Raw genomic sequence first — 17,552 nt, 5'->3', positions numbered from 1 at the left:
TGGCGTGGGACCGGAGCGGCACTGGGAACAGGTGGACATGGCTTCTACGTAGAATACTTAGGTCAGGGAACTTGGATTAGTAGCACCACTCCAGCAGTGAAATAAAAGTGGTGATTCACGCAGTGATTAAAAGTGGTCAACACTCTACCTACTCAATAACTGTTTTGGCATTAACTCAGTCCTAAGATATATTCATATGCACCATTAGTAAACTTGTGCTGAACTTGGCTGTGCGTCCCACAAGGTAAAAAAAAATATAATGTTCAGGAAAGCAGAGTCACCAAAACAGCAGGTTCTGATTTTTTTTTTTCAATTTTTTTTTTTAAAAAGCAGAAAAAACAAACAAAAACTGTTCTTTATTCCATGTCGGTTATTTTCGTACAGCTGTATGAAATCTTTGAAAAAAGGACAATTATGGCTGAAATGTTGCCTGCTGTGTCTTCCGGTGATGCTTTTAACTGACATGGAATAAAGAACAAATCCGAAAAAACTTGGCACTCTAGATGAATAATTATATCATATGCAAAAGGTTTATTGATGTGCATCCATAAAGGCAAGTCGAACGTTTTCGGTCCACATCCGGACCTTCATCAGAACAAATATAAGAGATATGGTGCAGGGAGAAACGTTAATCCTGTCTCTATAAATTCCAATATTGGTAGGGTAGCCTGGATGCAGCAAGTAGTCCTGTCCACGTAGGCGCACGTGTGATGCGACCGGAGTTGCTGGGTAAATGGCGCACATCAATAAACCTTTTGCATATGATAATTATTCATCTAGAGTGCCAAGTTTTTTCAGATTTGGATTTGTTGGGCTGGATACTTTACTTGAGCCCCTACTCTATACACTACTATGAGTGCCGTGTTGTTCTATTATTACATGGAATAAAGAACAAGTTGTCTCGGTTTTCCTGATCTTTTGGCATTAATATTAGCTTTGTGGCATAGGTATCCATGGCTAAGCATCTGCATTCCAACCTTACATCAACAGTCATCAGAGTAGTGCAAAGCAAATGGACATTTTCAGGGTTTGGCCTATCTATGCCACTTAGTTCTAGTGAAGGAAAATCTTAAAGTGTTATGGTGCTTTAACAGTGCAATATTCGCCACGTTGAACTTTCTGCCTGTTTTTACAGGTTAGGCCTCTTTCACACTTCCGTCTTTTGTCTCACGTCGAAATCCGTTGATTTTTGAAAATGCAGGATCCTGCATTTTCCCATAGACTTGTATTAGCCACGGATTGTGACGGATGGCCATCCGTTTCATCCGTCGTGCACTGGATCCATCGTAAAATAGCGGTCCGTTGGGAGCAAAAAAACATTCAGAGGAACATTTTTTGTTCACGTCGGAAAATCGGTCAGCGATGGGTCCTGCGCTGTCCGTCGTCGGCTACAATGGAAGCCTATGGACGCAGGATCCGTCGCTGACCGTCACACGCAGGAATCCAGCGACGGATCCCATTATTTTCATTCTGAGTATGCCCAGATGGATTTTTTAGTCAGGGGAAAAAAAAAAACTTTCTCTCTCTCAGCAGCGCATCCGTCATAACACTGGATCCGTTGCCTACATTTTAACGCTATTTCCCAAACGTCCGTCGGTACATCGCACCGACGCTATGTGACGGCTGACTACCGACGGAAATGTGAAAGAAGCCTTAGACTCACACCACAGTAGCATAAATTAAAAAATATCCTCTGGTGAACTCTACTTTGCAAATGACTCTCTGCTTGTGAGACTTTTGGACAATTTTGGATTACAAAATAAATCCATTAGCTGGCATTTTTGATGATCAGGAGCTGAAATAATGTACACTCCATTCCAAAACAGTCGGGACAAGAATTCAATGATTTGGAAATCTTATAGCCATATTTTATTCATAACAGAACATAGAACACAAATCAGAAGTTTAAAAATATTTTCCCTTTTGGCTTTAACCTCTTTCTGACCTCAGACGGGATAGTACGTCCGAGGTCAGATACCGCGCTTTGATGCAGGGCTCCGGCGGTGAGCCCACATCAAAGCCGGGACATGTCAGCTGTTTTGAACAGCTGACATGTGCCCGCAATAGCGGCGTGTGAAATCGCGATTCACCCGCCGCTATTAACTAGTTAAATGCTGCTGTCAAACGCTGACAGCAGCATTTAACCAGCGCTTCCGTCCAGCATAGGACCTGTTGAAGTGCATTAAGCACGAAACAGCTGTCGTCCGAGTGTTCACCACCCTCCCTGCAGCACATTAAGTTATGTCCGAATAAAGACTTGGAATAAAGACTTGGATTTACTACTGGTGAGTGCGCTTCATCTTTTTTCTTTTTTGGATATCATTTATGGACTATTATACAGCAGCACCCCGGTAAATTTGTTCCATATTTCAGGCTAAAGCGGCAATTGGCAATAACATAGGGAGACTCAAGGGTCTAACTTATAACAGCAGTGCGGAAGTGTTTTTTTTCCTTTTTAATTTTTGGTGCTTTTTATACATGTGACAAGTCATGTGACTTGGTTGAAAATAGACCCTCCAGCTGTTTTTCATTAGTACCGCTCTCTTTTCTAGTGTTATGTTAACCCTGTCCCAACCTATTTTTGAGATACGTCCCTGCCATCAGTTTCTAAAATGAGTTAATTTTTTTCATAGGAAATAACAACAATGTTTAACTTCTGACATGTTGTTTTAATTCTGTGAATGCAATGATTATAATTTCCAAATTATTGCATTTTTGTTTTCTGAATATTTTACATATCATCTGAACTTTTTGTTTTCTAACTGGGGTTGCAGTTGTTATGCACTATTAGTACTTTGTAATCTCCTAATGGACAGAAAAAAACAATACTGGCAAATGTAATGAATTGATTAATGTATAGGTCAATGTGGAGCAAGTGTACAGGACAGCCATCCTCAACATATGATGTACTTGAATATCACATCAGGTGGCAGTGTGTGGTGTGGTTTTACCCAGGTTCCAAACTTCACAATTTTGTGGAATATGCAGTATATTTTGTAACAGAATGCGTAACAATGTATAATATATGTAATTGTTAATGCATATCTTCACAGAGCCTCTGTCTGTGTACTAATACAAGCACACAGTTTAAAATTAAAAATGTAATCTGCTATTTACTAACTGCACACTCCTTCTATTCTGTCTCATATTAACATGGATGGCGAATTGAATTGCTTTAGCCCTTTTAGGATATGTGCACGCGTTACAGATTTCCTGCAGATCCGCAGCGTTTTTTTCTGAGCAGAAAGCTGCAGATCTGCAAGTGATTTACAGGACAGTGTAAATCAGTGGCAAAAAAAAAAAAATGCTGTGCTAATGGTGCGGAAAAATCTGCACGGAAAACGCAGCAGATTCAAAAAAGGACCATGTCAATTAATTTTGCGGATCTGCTGCGTTTTTGCACCCATTCTATAATAGAAATCCGCAGGGGGGGAAAAAAGGAAGAAATCTGGACAATCTCGTAAAAAAAGCACAAAAAACGCATAAAAAAGCGCAGATTCTGACCTGCGTTTTCTGCCAAGAAATTCAGAATCTGCACAGAAAATTCCACAGTCAAATCCGCAGCGTGTGCACATAGCCTTACTTACTCCTTTTTCAGAGAGAGATGTAGATAAAATAACTTAAATACTTAACCCAAATAGGAACTGAAAAGTTAGTTGCTTTTGAGACTCTAGAGCAGGGGTGGGCAATTAATTTACCTGGGGGTCCACATGAGAGACCGTGAATGTGGTGGAGGATCAAACCAAAAAGCTGAAATTAGTACTGCTCATTATTAATATTAACATATTAATTATAATTATTTTAGATTCATTTTATCACTTAATATTGAGCAGAATTAAGTATGCTGACATCCCCCAATATACTGTATGAGCTCACACACAGCCCCCCTATATGACTTGTGAACCCACACTTCACCCCCTGTATACAGTATGAACCCCCACATGGCCCCTGTATACAGTATGAGGACAGCATAGCCCCCTGTATACTGTGAGCCACCACATAGCCCCCTTTACAGTATTAGTCCCCCACATAGCCCCTCTGCATTCAGTATGAGCACCCACATAGCCCCTTTTACAGCATTAGTCCCCACATAGCCCCTCTGTATTCAGTATGAGCACCCACATAGCCCCTATATACAGTTTGAGCCCCCATTTAGCCTCTCTATATACAGTAAGACCCCCATATAGCCCATGTATGCAGTATAAGCCCCACATAGCCCCTTTATACAGTATGAACCACTACATAGCTCTTTATACAGTGTGAGCCCCCACATAACACCTCTATATTCAATATGAGCTGTCACATAGCCCCTATAGACAGTATGAGCCTCCACATAGTCTCCTATGTACAGTATGAGTCTTTCATAGCCTCCAATGTACAATATGAGCCTTGAATAGCCTTCTAAATAGTGTGAGCCATGCATAGCCTCCTAAATACAGTATGAGCCATGCATAGCCTCCTAAATACGGTATGAGCCACACACAGCCTCTCTACAGTATATGCAGTATGAGCCCCTGCATATCCCCTGATATGCAGTATGAGCGCCCACATAGCCCCTATATACAGTATGCGCCCCCAAATATTCTATATTCGTTAGGAGCCCCCACATAGTTTCTCTGTATAGTATTAACCTGCAGATAGCCCTCAAAATGCAAACAGCCCCCACAAAGCTTCCTATATACATGCAAACATCCCATACTCATGAAAAAAACACATGTTCACCTCGCTCCATGGCTCTCTGCACAGCGGACGTGATAAAGTGACTTCATCTGCTGGCTCACTTGCACACGGTGATTGGTACAAGAAGGACCTGGCGGCCCCTCCTCCAGCATTGTAGTAACCGCATCTGCATCCTGAGGATGTGGATAATGGTGACAGTGGGCAGCTGTGGTCGGACGGCAGAGGTCATTGAGCAGCGTGTGAGCCACCATTTCAGCCTTCAGGTGTCTCAGTCCGTGGGAATGTCCAGAGGGCCGGGTGTAGCCCACCAGACACACTTTGCTGGCTCTGCTCTAGAGGGAACTTGCTAGTTAAGTCCTTCTTTTGAGCAGAGGAAGGGAAATTAAATGTGAGCTAGCTGGTTTGAATAAATAGTGACGAAGTAGCGAGGAGACACTTGGCTGCAGCTTCACTGGACCTGGGTTATTTTCCTGTAAGTGAATCTGGAAAAGCAGCACAAACACTTCACCAAAGGTATTGTACATGAAGAACTAGGAGCTGGAAGACCTAGTTTTATTTTTGCACTGGAGGTACTGTTAAATGTCTGAATACATTAAAAAATTGAGATTTTACTTGCAACCAATAGGGAAGAAACTGAATGTATTAAAACAGTGCTGCTGTACTTCTATATGAGTTACCAATTATTTTAAATGTACTTAACTAGAAATCACGCCAAATAACTGCCCAGAGGACCTGTTCAAATCTGCCAGTGGTATTTAATGCTGTGTTGTTCTATAGGCCTCTCTCCAGCAGTACCGCAGTAATGCTGGGTCCCCAGCCAACCAGTCTCCCACCTCTCCTGGCTCCAATCAAGGTTTTTCTCCAGGCAGCTCCCCTCAAGTAAGGGAAACTGTGCCTTGACTTTGTTGTAGGCTTTCAATCTCACCATCGCTGCCCCATGGTCTATCACTGTACCTGTTGTGTATTTCCGTGATATTCAACTGTACCATCATGTTGCATAGTATCATAATTAGATTGTGTTTTGTTGGGGTGTCACCTGTTGCTCTACTGCGTGGTCTTCAATCAGTCCTTTGGGAGATCTATGCAAATTATTTTTATCAAAGACAAAAAAATCTGTATACAGGTTATTTGAAGAGTATGGACAAAACTGTAAAAACACACATTTGTCTACAAAGTCCTGATTTTCAGCAGGTGATTAGCAAAAAGAATACTTACCATAAAACCTTTGTAGAATAGACACAAACTGATAAATTGAAAGTAATACTAACCTCATTACTAAAGGACTATTTCTGCAAATTTATCTACAGAGGTTACTGATATAACCTTTCATATAAGTTCCATGTATTATCCATGTATGTTATACAGCCCAGCAAAAGAAGTATGAATCTGTAAGGGGTTAAGCAGCACAGACTTGGCTTAAATGGTTAAACTTGACTTTACACATTAGATAGCGCTTGGTTGAACTATGCTTTGGATGACTGCTCTCTCTACCGAGTCCATCATATTCAGAAGTGCTTGGCTTATGAGAGCAAGCTTCCTCCAGAATTACTCCCCCATAGAGCAGAAGGATGAGGTGCTTGGATTCTAACTGCCCAATTTTTATGTGTTCAAGCATACACAATAGATAGTAGGCTTCTCCCACCAAAGATTAGTGGGTTTGGCTCACTTTTATCTGTGTATGGGGGGGTCTTTAGTGTTCAGGCAGCCTCCCCCAGAGCCCTTTGCGTGTATCAGCCTCCTTCTACATTTTTGGCCCTGTTTGTATGGGTATCAGACTCGAGGGCTCAAATTTTCACACTTCTGTCCACAACATAGTGCTACAAGGCTTGCAGGCTGCTTCCAAACAGATAGGGGACGATTTATTAAGACTGATGTTGAGCACACCAGTCTTAATGAATGGGTTCGCTGTAGTATGATGCACTTAGAGGAACCTGTCACCCCCAAAATCGAAGATGAGCTAAGCCCACCAGCATTCTGGAATGCTGTTGATAAGCCCCCGATGCATCGTGAAAGATGAGAAAAAGAGGTTATATTATACTCACCCAGGGGCGGTCCAATGGGCGTCATGGTCCGCTGGGCGTCGCGGTCCGGTCCGGGGCCTCCCATCTTCTTACGATGACTCCTCCTATCTTCATAGGATGACGTCCTCTTCTTGTCTTCACGCTGCGGCTCCGGCTTAGGTGTACTATGTCTGCCCTGTTGAGGACAGAGCAAAGTACTGCAGTGCGCAGGTGCCGGGAAAGGTCAGAGAGGCCCAGCGCCTGCGCACTGCAGTACTTTGCTCTGCCCTCAACAGGGCAGGCAAAGTATGCCTGCGCCGGAGCCGCAGCGAGAAGACAAGAAGAGGACGTCATCCTATGAAGATAGGAGGCGCCGGACCGTGACGCCCATCGGACCAGACCAGCAGCGGGACCGCCCCTGGGTGAATATAATCTAACTTCTTTTTCTCCTCTTTCAGGATACATCGGCTTATCTACAGCATTACAGAATGTTGTAGATAAGCCCCTGATGCTGGTGGGCTTAGCTCATCTTCGATTTTGGGGTTGACAGGTTCCCTTTTATCCATGCTACATAATGAATTAGGTTCTTCTCGTAACTGGCCTGCACTGCTGCCAGAAATGTACTCTAGTCACTGACTGGAGTAAGGTATGCCAATAAAGTGGCGTGATGTTAAATTAATTTTAAGTCCCGTCCTGCTCACAGTATGTAAATGCTAAAATTCACTTTATTTTTGAGTTCAGTAAAAATATGCTAATTTAATGTGTTTTACACAAGAATTCTGGCGTACTCACCTTATTGAATCGAGGCCATAAGTATTTCAGAAGTTACCTATATTATTTCATAACTTTTGTGCAGTGATCCTATGGGTAAGGCCATGGCTTCATAGTGCAGGTTTAATGTATAAAAGAAGCTGCTTGCAGTTTTTGCACAAACAAGCATGGCTTTGACAGTGCGGGTTTGTTTTTTTGTATTGCATGACATTTAACAGGGTTATTTCCAACATTGTTTCACGCCGATTAAGTTGGCCTGTTATATTTGGGTTACATAGGTTGAAAAAAAGGCCTAGGTCCATCAAGTTCAACCTTTCTCCACCAACTGTTTTTTTATGATGTTAATAAACGCACTGTTTACACCATGTTTGATGCATCAAAACTGCACTGTGTGGCCTTACAGTGATGTCGCACGGCATTAGGATTCATTGGCCTAGTGACCTTGGTTAATAAAATAGTTCTACTCTGAAGACAGGTTTTTTAAAAACAAAAAAAAGCCTGATACTGTCCTATGACGGTGATTGCACATTTCGCATCTTGCTGCATATGTCCATAACATCGTCCCAATGTGATGCTCAACAGTCTGGTTTCAAAATCATGGTGCCATGAAAAAATGTTAAAACCTTATACAAATTACTGAAACAAAATCACGCTGCCATTGGGCACCATTTTGGGTGAAGTTTAGGATAAATGCATTATGTGCTGTCACTACGCAGTTTTTTTAACCAAAATCATAAGGAGAAATAACACCTGCATCAAAAACCTGATTCTATGGGTGTGCACGGATGCTGCCAGTCTTTCAGCATTTTTTGACCCACAGAAAGCAATGAGTGAAAAAACGCTGCAAAAATGCTGAAAGAGTTGACAGATTTTAAAAAAACGTTTTCTAATAAAGCCATGAATTCCTGTATTTTTGAAGCATCTTTGGTGAATAAAACTAACTTTGTTAAATATGGACTGAAAACAAGGCACCCATGTAATCTGCTGAGAAAACACAGAAATACTGACATTTTGAATGCAGTTTTCACTAGCAAGAAAGCAGTTTTTGGCTGCAGAAAAAAAATACACCAAAAAACCTGCTTGTGAACATAGCTTAAAGGGGTTGTGCTATGAACAAAAGTATATTTTAATCAACATATCTTAGAAAAATAATAAACTCCACAACTGGATGTGTTCAAGAATAATAATGTCCCTGTTATGAGATAATCTTATAAATGTGTCCCTGCTGTGTACTGTGTAATGTCTGTGTCTGACCGTACAGGAACACGGTCTGATCATACCACATCTCCTGGGTAGACTAGGAAGCCAAAAAGTATGCAGACATTACAGCACATAATCACAGCTTACGCTTTCTGTGAGGTAAAACATTTCACTGCCTGTTTTTTAATATTATTTTACCTCACAAAAGGAATCAGCTGTGATCCCAAGCTGTAAGGTCTGTATACACCTATTCTTCCTTCCCTACCCAGGAGATGTGGTATGATCAGTAGTGTTGAGCATTCCGATACTGCAAGTATCGGGTATCGGCCGATACTTGCTGTATCGGAATTCCGATACCGAGATCCAATATTTTTGTGATATCGGGTATCGGTATCGAAACAACATTAATGTAAAAATGTGTAAAAGAGAGAATTAAAATAAAAAATATTGCTATACTCACCTCTCCGACGCAGCCTGCACCTTACCGAGGGAAGCGGCAGCGTTCTTTGTTTAAAATTCGCGCTTTTCTTTCCTTTACGTGAGTCCCGGCTTGTGATTGGTTGCGTGCCGCCCATGTGACCGGGACGCAACCAATCACAGCAAGCCGTGACGTAATTTCAGGTCCTTCAGGATTTTAAAATTACGTTCCGGCGTTGTGATTGGTTGCGTCGCAGTCACATGGGCGACGCAACCAATCACAGCAAGCCGTGACGTAATTTCAGGTCCTTAAGGATTTTAAAATTACGTCCCGGCTTTGTGATTGGTTGCGTCGCAGTCACATGGGAGACGCAACCAATCACAAGCCGTGACGTCACGGGAGGCTGGACACGCGCCCATTTTAAAAAGCGCGCGTGTCCAGCCTCCCGTGACGTCACGGCTTGTGATTGGTTAATGGCGGCCATGTTGCCGGGACGCGGACCAATCACAGCAAGCCGTGACGTAATTTCGTCACGGCTTGCTGTGATTGGTCCGCGTCCCGGCAACATGGCGCCGTGACCAATCATAAGCTGGGACGTCACTGGAGGCTGGACACGCGCGCTTTTTAAAATGGGCGCGTGTCCAGCCTCCCGTGACGTCCCGGCTTGTGATTGGTTAATGGCGGCCATGTTGCCGGGACGCGGACCAATCACAGCAAGCCGTGACGTAATTTCGTCACGGCTTGCTGTGATTGGTCCGCGTCCCGGCAACATGGCCGCCCTGACCAATCACAAGCCGGGACTTCACGTAACCAAGTAAAAGCGCGAATTTTAAACAAACAACGCTGCCGGTTCCCTCGCTGAGGTCCAGGCTGCGTCGGAGGGTGAGTATAGCGATATTTTTTATTTTAATTCTTTCTTTTACACATTTATATGGATCCCAGGGCCTGAAGGAGAGTTTCCTCTCCTTCAGACCCTGGGAACCATCAGGAATACCGTCCGATACTTGAGTCCCATTGACTTGTATTGGTATCGGGTATCGGTATCGGATTGGATCCGATACTTTGCCGGTATCGGCCGATACTTTCCGATACCGATACTTTCAAGTATCGGACGGTATCGCTCAACACTAATGATCAGACCATGTCCCTGTACGGTCAGACACAGCCATTACACAGTACACAGCAGGGGCACATTTATAAGATTATCTGAGCACAGGGACATTTTATTTAATCACATCTAATTTTGGAAATTATTATTCAAATATCTATTGATTAACCTCTTTCTGACCTCGGACGGGATAGTACGTCCGAGGTCAGATACCGCGCTTTGATGCAGGGCTTCAGCGGTGAGCCCGTATCAAAGCCGGGATATGTCAGCTGTTTTGAACAGCTGACATGTGCCCACAATAGCGGCGGGTGAAATCGCGATTCACCCGCCGCTATTAACTAGTTAAATGCCACTGTCAAACGCTGATAGCGGCATTTAACTGGCACTTCCGGTTGGGCGGCCGGAAATGAGCGCATCGCCGACCCCCGTCACATGATCGGGGGTCAGCGATGCTTCTGCAGTGTAACCATAGAGGTCCTTGAGACCTCTATGGTTACTGATGCAGGCCTGCTGTGAGCGCCATCCTGTGGTCGGCGCTCATAGCACACCTGCATTTCTGCTGCATAGCAGCGATCTAATGATCGCTGCTATGTAGCAGAGCCGATCGCGTTGTGCCAGCTTCTAGCCTCCTATAAAGGCTATTGAAGCATGGCAAAAGTAAAAAAAAAAAAAAGTGAAAAAAAATGTGAAAAAAATAAAAAAAATATATATAAAGGTTTAAATCACCCCCTTCCGCCCCATTCAAAATAAATCAATAAAAAAAAAAATCAAACCTACACATATTTGGTATCGCCGCGTTCAGAATCGCCCAATCTATCAATAAAAAAAAGGATTAACCTGATTGCTAAACGGCGTAGCGAGAAAAAAATTTGAAACGCCAGAATTACGTTTTTTTGGTCGCCGCGACATTGCATTAAAATGCAATAACGGGCGATCAAAAGAACGTATCTGCACCAAAATGCTATCATTAAAAACGCCAGCTCAGCACGCAAAAAAATAAGCCCTTACCCGACGCCAGATCATGAAAAATGAAGACGCTACAGGTATCGGAAAATGGCGCAATTTTTTTTTTTTTTTTTTTTTTTTTTAAGCAAAGTTTGGAATTTTTTTTCACCACTTAGATAACAAAAACCTAGACATGTTAGGTGTCTATGAGCTCGTAATGACCTGGAGAATCATAGTGGCAGTTCAGTTTTAGCATTTAGTGAACCTAGTAAAAAAGCCAATCAAAAAACAAGTGTGGGATTGCACTTTTTTTGCAATTTCACCGCACTTGGAATTTTTTTCCCGTTTTCTAGTACACGACATGCTAAAACCAATGATGTTGTTCAAAAGTACAACTCGTCTCGCAAAAAATAAGCCCTCACATGGCCATATTGACAGAAAAATAAAAAAGTTATGGCTCTGGGAAGAAGGGGAGCAAAAAACGAACACGGAAAAAAGGAAAATCCCAAGGTCATGAAGGGGTTAAAAGATACTTTTGTTCATGTGAAAACCCCTTTATCTTTCGCTGTTTATGAACTATACATTTAGACGTGCAGAATAGCTGGTTAGTTGGCTTTGTCTACATTCTGTCAAATTTTGGGGATAGGTTTCAGTATCTATAAGGGTAACAATAAAAACTGTTTTTTTTCTTAACTTCTGTCTAGTTCTGCCTAGGTGACATGTACGATTTATTATATACAGTGGGGAAACTATGTATTTGATACACTGCTGATTTTTGCAAAGTGACTGTAGGCCAGAAAAAAAATATAGTAGACGTTATGCATAATAGAAGTGTATGTTGCAGTCCAGATCCACAGGCAATCCTTTTCAAAGATGGCTCTTTAAGGTTTAACAACAGTTGAAGAGCCACAGGCTGCTAACCCATGAAGTATAAGAAAATCTCAAACTTAACTCAGCAGATCAATCTGAGAAATTAAAGGTAACAATGGCCGTCAAAGCCGTTACCTTATCTACAGTAGCAACCAAAATGTTTTATTTATTTTTTTAAGTGTGAATACTTCTGTCTGGTTGTTGTGATTAGAGTTGGGCGAACCCGAACAGTAAAGTTTGGCGTCCGTGCCGCACACCTACTGTTTGGGCACAGACACCAAACACGGACTTCATCAGGATATTTGGTGTTACTGTTCAGGTTCAGCTGCCTGAACACCGGGTGTTTGTCACGCTGTCATGTATATGACAGCGCGGCAAACACCGCTGGTCAGAGAGTCACAGTTCCCACGTTGTCAAATAACAGCATGGGAGCTCAGCTGTGATCAGAGGTATAAGGCTATGTGCACACGTTGCGGATTTGCCTGTGGAATTTTCTGTGCGGATTCTGCATCTCTTGGCAGAAAACGCAGGTCAAAATCTGCGCCTTTTTTAATGCGGATTTTGTGCGTTTTTCCTGCGGATTCTGTGCGGATTTCATGCGTTTTTACCCCTGCGTTTTCCTATAATGGAATGGGTGCAGAAATGTTGCAGAAAGGCACAAAGAATTGACATGGTCCTTTTTTTAATCCTCTGCGGATTCCGTGCGGAATTTTCCGCACCATTAGCACTGCATTTTTATTTTCATTGATTTACATTGTACTGTAAATCACTTGCGGTTCTGCAGTGTTTCTGCACGGAAAAAAACGCTGCGGATTCACAGGAAATCCGCAACATGTGCACATAGCCTAAAGTTTATCTCCTGTCACTGGTGTCAGCTGATGGGACTACTGCTCCCATCATCCGACACCTGCTGCCGCTAATAACCATGAGCAGGAGCAGCTGATTGGTGTATTCATTAGCCTGCTCCTGCTCTGTAAATAAATAATTTAAAAAAAACCCTGGCGTGCCTTCCCCTGTATTTTTGATAACCAGCCAGGCAAAACTCACAGCTGGGGGCTGCAACCCTCAGCTGTCAACTTCAACAAGGCTGGTTATCAAGAATAGAGGGGTCCCCACGCCTTATTTTTTAATTATTTAAATAAATAATTTTTAAAAAGGCATGGAGTCCCCCTCATTTTTGACGACCTCTAATGTGGCTTTTCTGGGCGGCTGCTGGCTGCTGTTTTTAGGTGGGGGGCAATATCCATGGCCCTTTACCAGCCCCCAGCTGTTTGCTTTAGCAAGGCTGGTTGTCAAAAATGAGGGTGGACTCTGCCTATTTTGGTTTTACCATGTGCCAGCATTATATTCTCCAGTATATCCTCGTACATGGCAGCATTCATATTTCCATCAATTCTATGCAGAGGGCCATTAACAAATGTAGAAATGCAGCCCCAAACCATGACATTACCACCACCATGTTTCACTGTAGATGTTTGGTACCATACATTATTACGTTTTCCAATTGGGCGGTATATATTGTGCTTGCCATCACTATCAAACAGATTGACATTGGTTAGATTAATCCAAGCACAACACCTTCGACCAATCTGTCTTTCCATTAGCTGTGTTTTTTGGCAAACTAAAGTGGGACCGAAATGTTCTTTGCAGAAATGAAAATCATCTTGACTTGTCTCATGCATTCAACCCTACTACTCTTATCCGTCGCACCACAGTTTGGCGACTCACTTTGACCCCATATTCTAAGTTAATTTTGTGTTAAATCTGTACAGCACTTTTATGGACATCATATACTGACTTATTCTTTGGAGGAAATTTTTCTTGGTTGTCCACTTCTGGGTTTGTCAGCTGTTCCATAAACCTTTTTCTTCCTTTATTATAGGTGACACTTGACTCTGAGAGCAGTTGAATTCCATAGCTACTTCTTTTAGCTTTTGCGTGAATTCACTCTCAGAATAATAAGCTTCCTGACATCTGGTGATAAATTTGGCTTTGTCTTTGCCATGTTTTAACCTCAAAATACACAAAAAAATACACTTTTTAGGCAAAATTCGACTACCCATGACAAAATATGCAAAACATTTGGCCCAGAAAATGTTGAAAACTAACACATAAAGGGATGAAACAATGTCAAACACAATTTTCATCCTTATAGTTGACAACCATTTGTTTCCGGCTTGCTAAAATCACCACAAAAATGGCATCGCAACAACCAGACAGAAGTAATTACACTTTAAAAAGTAAAAATAAAAAATAGAAAACTTTTGGTCGCTATTGTATGTCATCTGCTTGGTTCTGTTCATGTATCTGTTGTTAGAAGGGTGGTCCCTGCATCAATTTAGAAGTTTCTGGGATTTAATTTACGTCTGGTTAACAGAAGGAAAACACAGTTATGGCATTTGCAGCAGTCTTGCAAGCTCTAGACTTTCCCAGAGTGTCCATATATTTATACTCGTGAGTCTGAATATAGGTGTTTGTGCATAAATTAAGGCGGCCCATACTTGAAAGGAAATAGAATTCATTGCTACATAATAACTAAATGACACGTTGTTCCCACCCAGCTTAGTCACATCCTTCAACAGTTTTTATGTTCCAGTATTCTCATGGGAACTGCTACACACTAAGGGCAGAGCTGAAGACATTGACCCCTTTAGTACACCAACACTACATGAGAAGGGGTTATGCGTGGCCAACAGTGGCTCACTATGGGCCTGATTCACAGTCTCACCTGCTTTGATTGACATGTCTCCTATGTCATCCACAGCCTGTTCAACTCTCGCACCTGCACGGAAGGAAACAGGAGCTGCGCAGTTGCAACATACTGTGAGTGACATAGTATATATCAGCCACATCAAGAAAGGCAGGAGGACAGCAAATGTGGGGTCAGAGACACAAAGTTTGGGTCATGACATTCATCTGACTGGACGCTGCTGATCAGTTCTCATTCTTCTTTTTGTAAGCTAATTTCCTTAGGTTTGCACCATGATCGTGCGCGCTCATGCTGAGCACCGCTGCAATCAAATGCTGATCTCAGTTCTGTGTGAGAGCTGACACCCTGCAGCAACACCCATGATGGGTGCTAGCCGGTCCATAGTGACTGACATCGCAGAGGGGAGGGAGCTTCGTCTGTGCGTCCATCTGTGCGATCGCGTTGTGCTGATGGTCTCCATGGTGACCCCAGGCCAAAAGATGGCCACAGGGTCACCCACGGATGGTGGCCGGTCTGCTCTTGCTCAGAGCACGAGCTGACACACCTCCTCCCTGCATGTCAGACACTGTTCTAATGCTCTGCAGTGCAGACGCATTGCAGAATATTAGATTAGCGATCTGTCAGTCAGAAATTCATGTCTCATCCTGGGACAATGTAAAATAAAAGTTAATAAAAATTGTAAAAATAGTTTTTAAATTGAATAAATCTCAAAAAATGAACACAAAAAGTTAATCCAATAAATATACAGTGCAGACCAAAAGTTTGGACACACCTTCTCATTTAAAGATTTTTCTGTATTTTCATGACTATGAAAATTGTACATTCACACTGAAGGCATCAAAACTATGAATTAACACATGTGGAATTATATACTTAACAAAAAAGTGTGAAACAACTGAAAATATGTCTTGTATTGTAGGTTCTTCAAAGTAGCCACCTTCTGCTTTGCACACTCTTGGCATTGTTTTTTTTTTTTTTGCTGTTCTGACACCTCAGTGGCTCTATCAATGTGACATGGCACCTTCAAACCAGTCCAGCAAAATCTGAACTTGAAAATGCAGCTTCTTCCCTTCTGAGCTTTGCACTGTGCCTCAAAAGTAGTTTTTTACCACATGTGAAGTATTGCTGTACTCAGGAGAAGTTGCACAATAATTTTTGTTGTCCATTTTTTAGTTTTCCCTTACATATGGGGTATCGGCGTACTCGAGAGAATTTGCACAACAAACTTTCGGGTACGTTTTCTCCTGTTATGCTTGAGAAAATAAAAAAAATTTGGGTCTAAAGTAAAATTTTTGTGAAAAAAAAGTTTTTAGAGTGGTGTCAGTTTTGGGTTTTTTTCTGTCATAGTTTCCCCCCATATATGGGGTATCGGCATACTCAGGAGAAATTGCACAACAACCTTGGGGTATGTTTTCTCCTGTTAATCTTGTGAAAATAAACAAAATTTGGGTCTGAAGTTAAAAAAAAAAAAAAAAAAAAATTGTGAAAAAAAGCTAATGCTCATTTTTTCCTTACACATTCCATTAATTCCTATGTAGCACCTGAAGGGTTAATAAACGTCTTGAATGTGGTTTTTAGCACTTTCACGAGTGTAGTTTTTAGAATGGTGTCACTTTTCAGTCATATAGGCCCAAAGTTACTTCAAATGTGATGTGGTCTCTAAAAAAAAATTATTTTGCTGGAAAATGAGAACTCGCTGGTCAAATTTTAACCCTTATAACTTCCTAACAAAAAATATTATTTAAAAAATTGCGGGCAAAGTAGGTGGGTAAAGTAGACATAAGGGAAATTTTATTTATTAACTATTTTTTGTGACATAGCTCTCTGATTTTAGGACATAATTAAAACCACGGATTGGGCAGAATGAATTTCCAGACAGTTTCCCTTTAAGTTAAAGTAATCCCTCTATATTGTGCAGCTCTGTGTTCACTGCTGGTACATCTGTCCACATAGGGTGTGGGGTCACACCCGCATTCTGTATGCCATTCTGTTCCATATTAGGAACAGAACAATGGAATTCATGTCAGGGACAAATCTGTTACGTGACGGACCCCAGTGGCTTACAATGGGATTGGTCATGTTTCTGTTATTCTGTCCGCCATTTAACTACAAAAATAGTGCAGCAGTGACATAGACAATATTCAATGTAACCTCCTTGTAAACACATTTTACCTATTGTAGTCTCCAACGTAGATCTGAAGATATAAGGCTCATAGTGTATCAGCTCCTTTTTTTCCCTCTATATCCCCCATGCTTTTATGGCCATTCTGGCATATACAATATTTATGACAGATTCACTGTTTGGTTCTCCAGGCGTTATATGCCATGAAACTGATTGTTTCATTGTTTGCACTTTTGACTTTGGTTCAAAAACTGCATAAAAAATTGGTTGTGAATACAACATAAAAGGAAATGGGTTGGGGGAGCATGGTCAATAAAAAGGGTTAAAGTGTATGCTTGTAAAAATTTGAGCGGTCTGTGATTTTTGATTCAATTGTCAAAAAAGAAATTGGAGCCGAGCTTGATAACCCTGCACTGCCAGACATTACACAGCTGCAGTTTTGCTAGGTTGTCTGCTTTGAGAAAACAGAAACTGCACTGATAATGCCTGTTCTGCAATAGCAGTCTATATTGAAGTCTATAGAAATTGTAAATGAGGAGAGACTGGTGAGCTCTTTGCACTCTTGCTATGTATATACTGTAGTCAGGGACAGACTGGCCATCTAGCAATTCTGGCAAATGCCAGAAGGGCCTGTCTGGTCATGGGCTGCCTTGTCTGCTACGTTGTTAACAGAATCTGTGTTCTCAAGACATCCATATTGTTAAGAGTTGTGATGGAGCACAAAGTCG

General features: G+C 41.9%; 1 protein-coding gene across 3 annotated transcripts in view; it reads left to right on the top strand.

The window, feature by feature from the left end:
• CRTC1 (CREB regulated transcription coactivator 1) overlaps positions 1-17,552 on the top strand; it is a 313,574-nt gene that overhangs the window by 264,459 nt on the left and 31,563 nt on the right. For 2 of the 3 annotated variants that reach the window (XM_077270212.1, XM_077270193.1), the window contains one exon: positions 5,458-5,559. The exons of the other annotated variant lie outside the window; for it this stretch is intronic. In XM_077270212.1, the coding sequence (XP_077126327.1) occupies positions 5,458-5,559 (102 nt within the window). The remainder of the gene's footprint in view (positions 1-5,457; positions 5,560-17,552) is intronic. 3 annotated transcript variants of the gene reach the window in all.

This window comes from Ranitomeya variabilis, chromosome 1 (genome assembly GCF_051348905.1).
Source record: "Ranitomeya variabilis isolate aRanVar5 chromosome 1, aRanVar5.hap1, whole genome shotgun sequence".
Lineage (NCBI taxonomy): Eukaryota > Metazoa > Chordata > Amphibia > Anura > Dendrobatidae > Ranitomeya > Ranitomeya variabilis.
The sequence above is the reverse complement of the archived record's forward strand: the minus strand, read 5'-3'. Positions and strand labels throughout refer to the sequence as shown.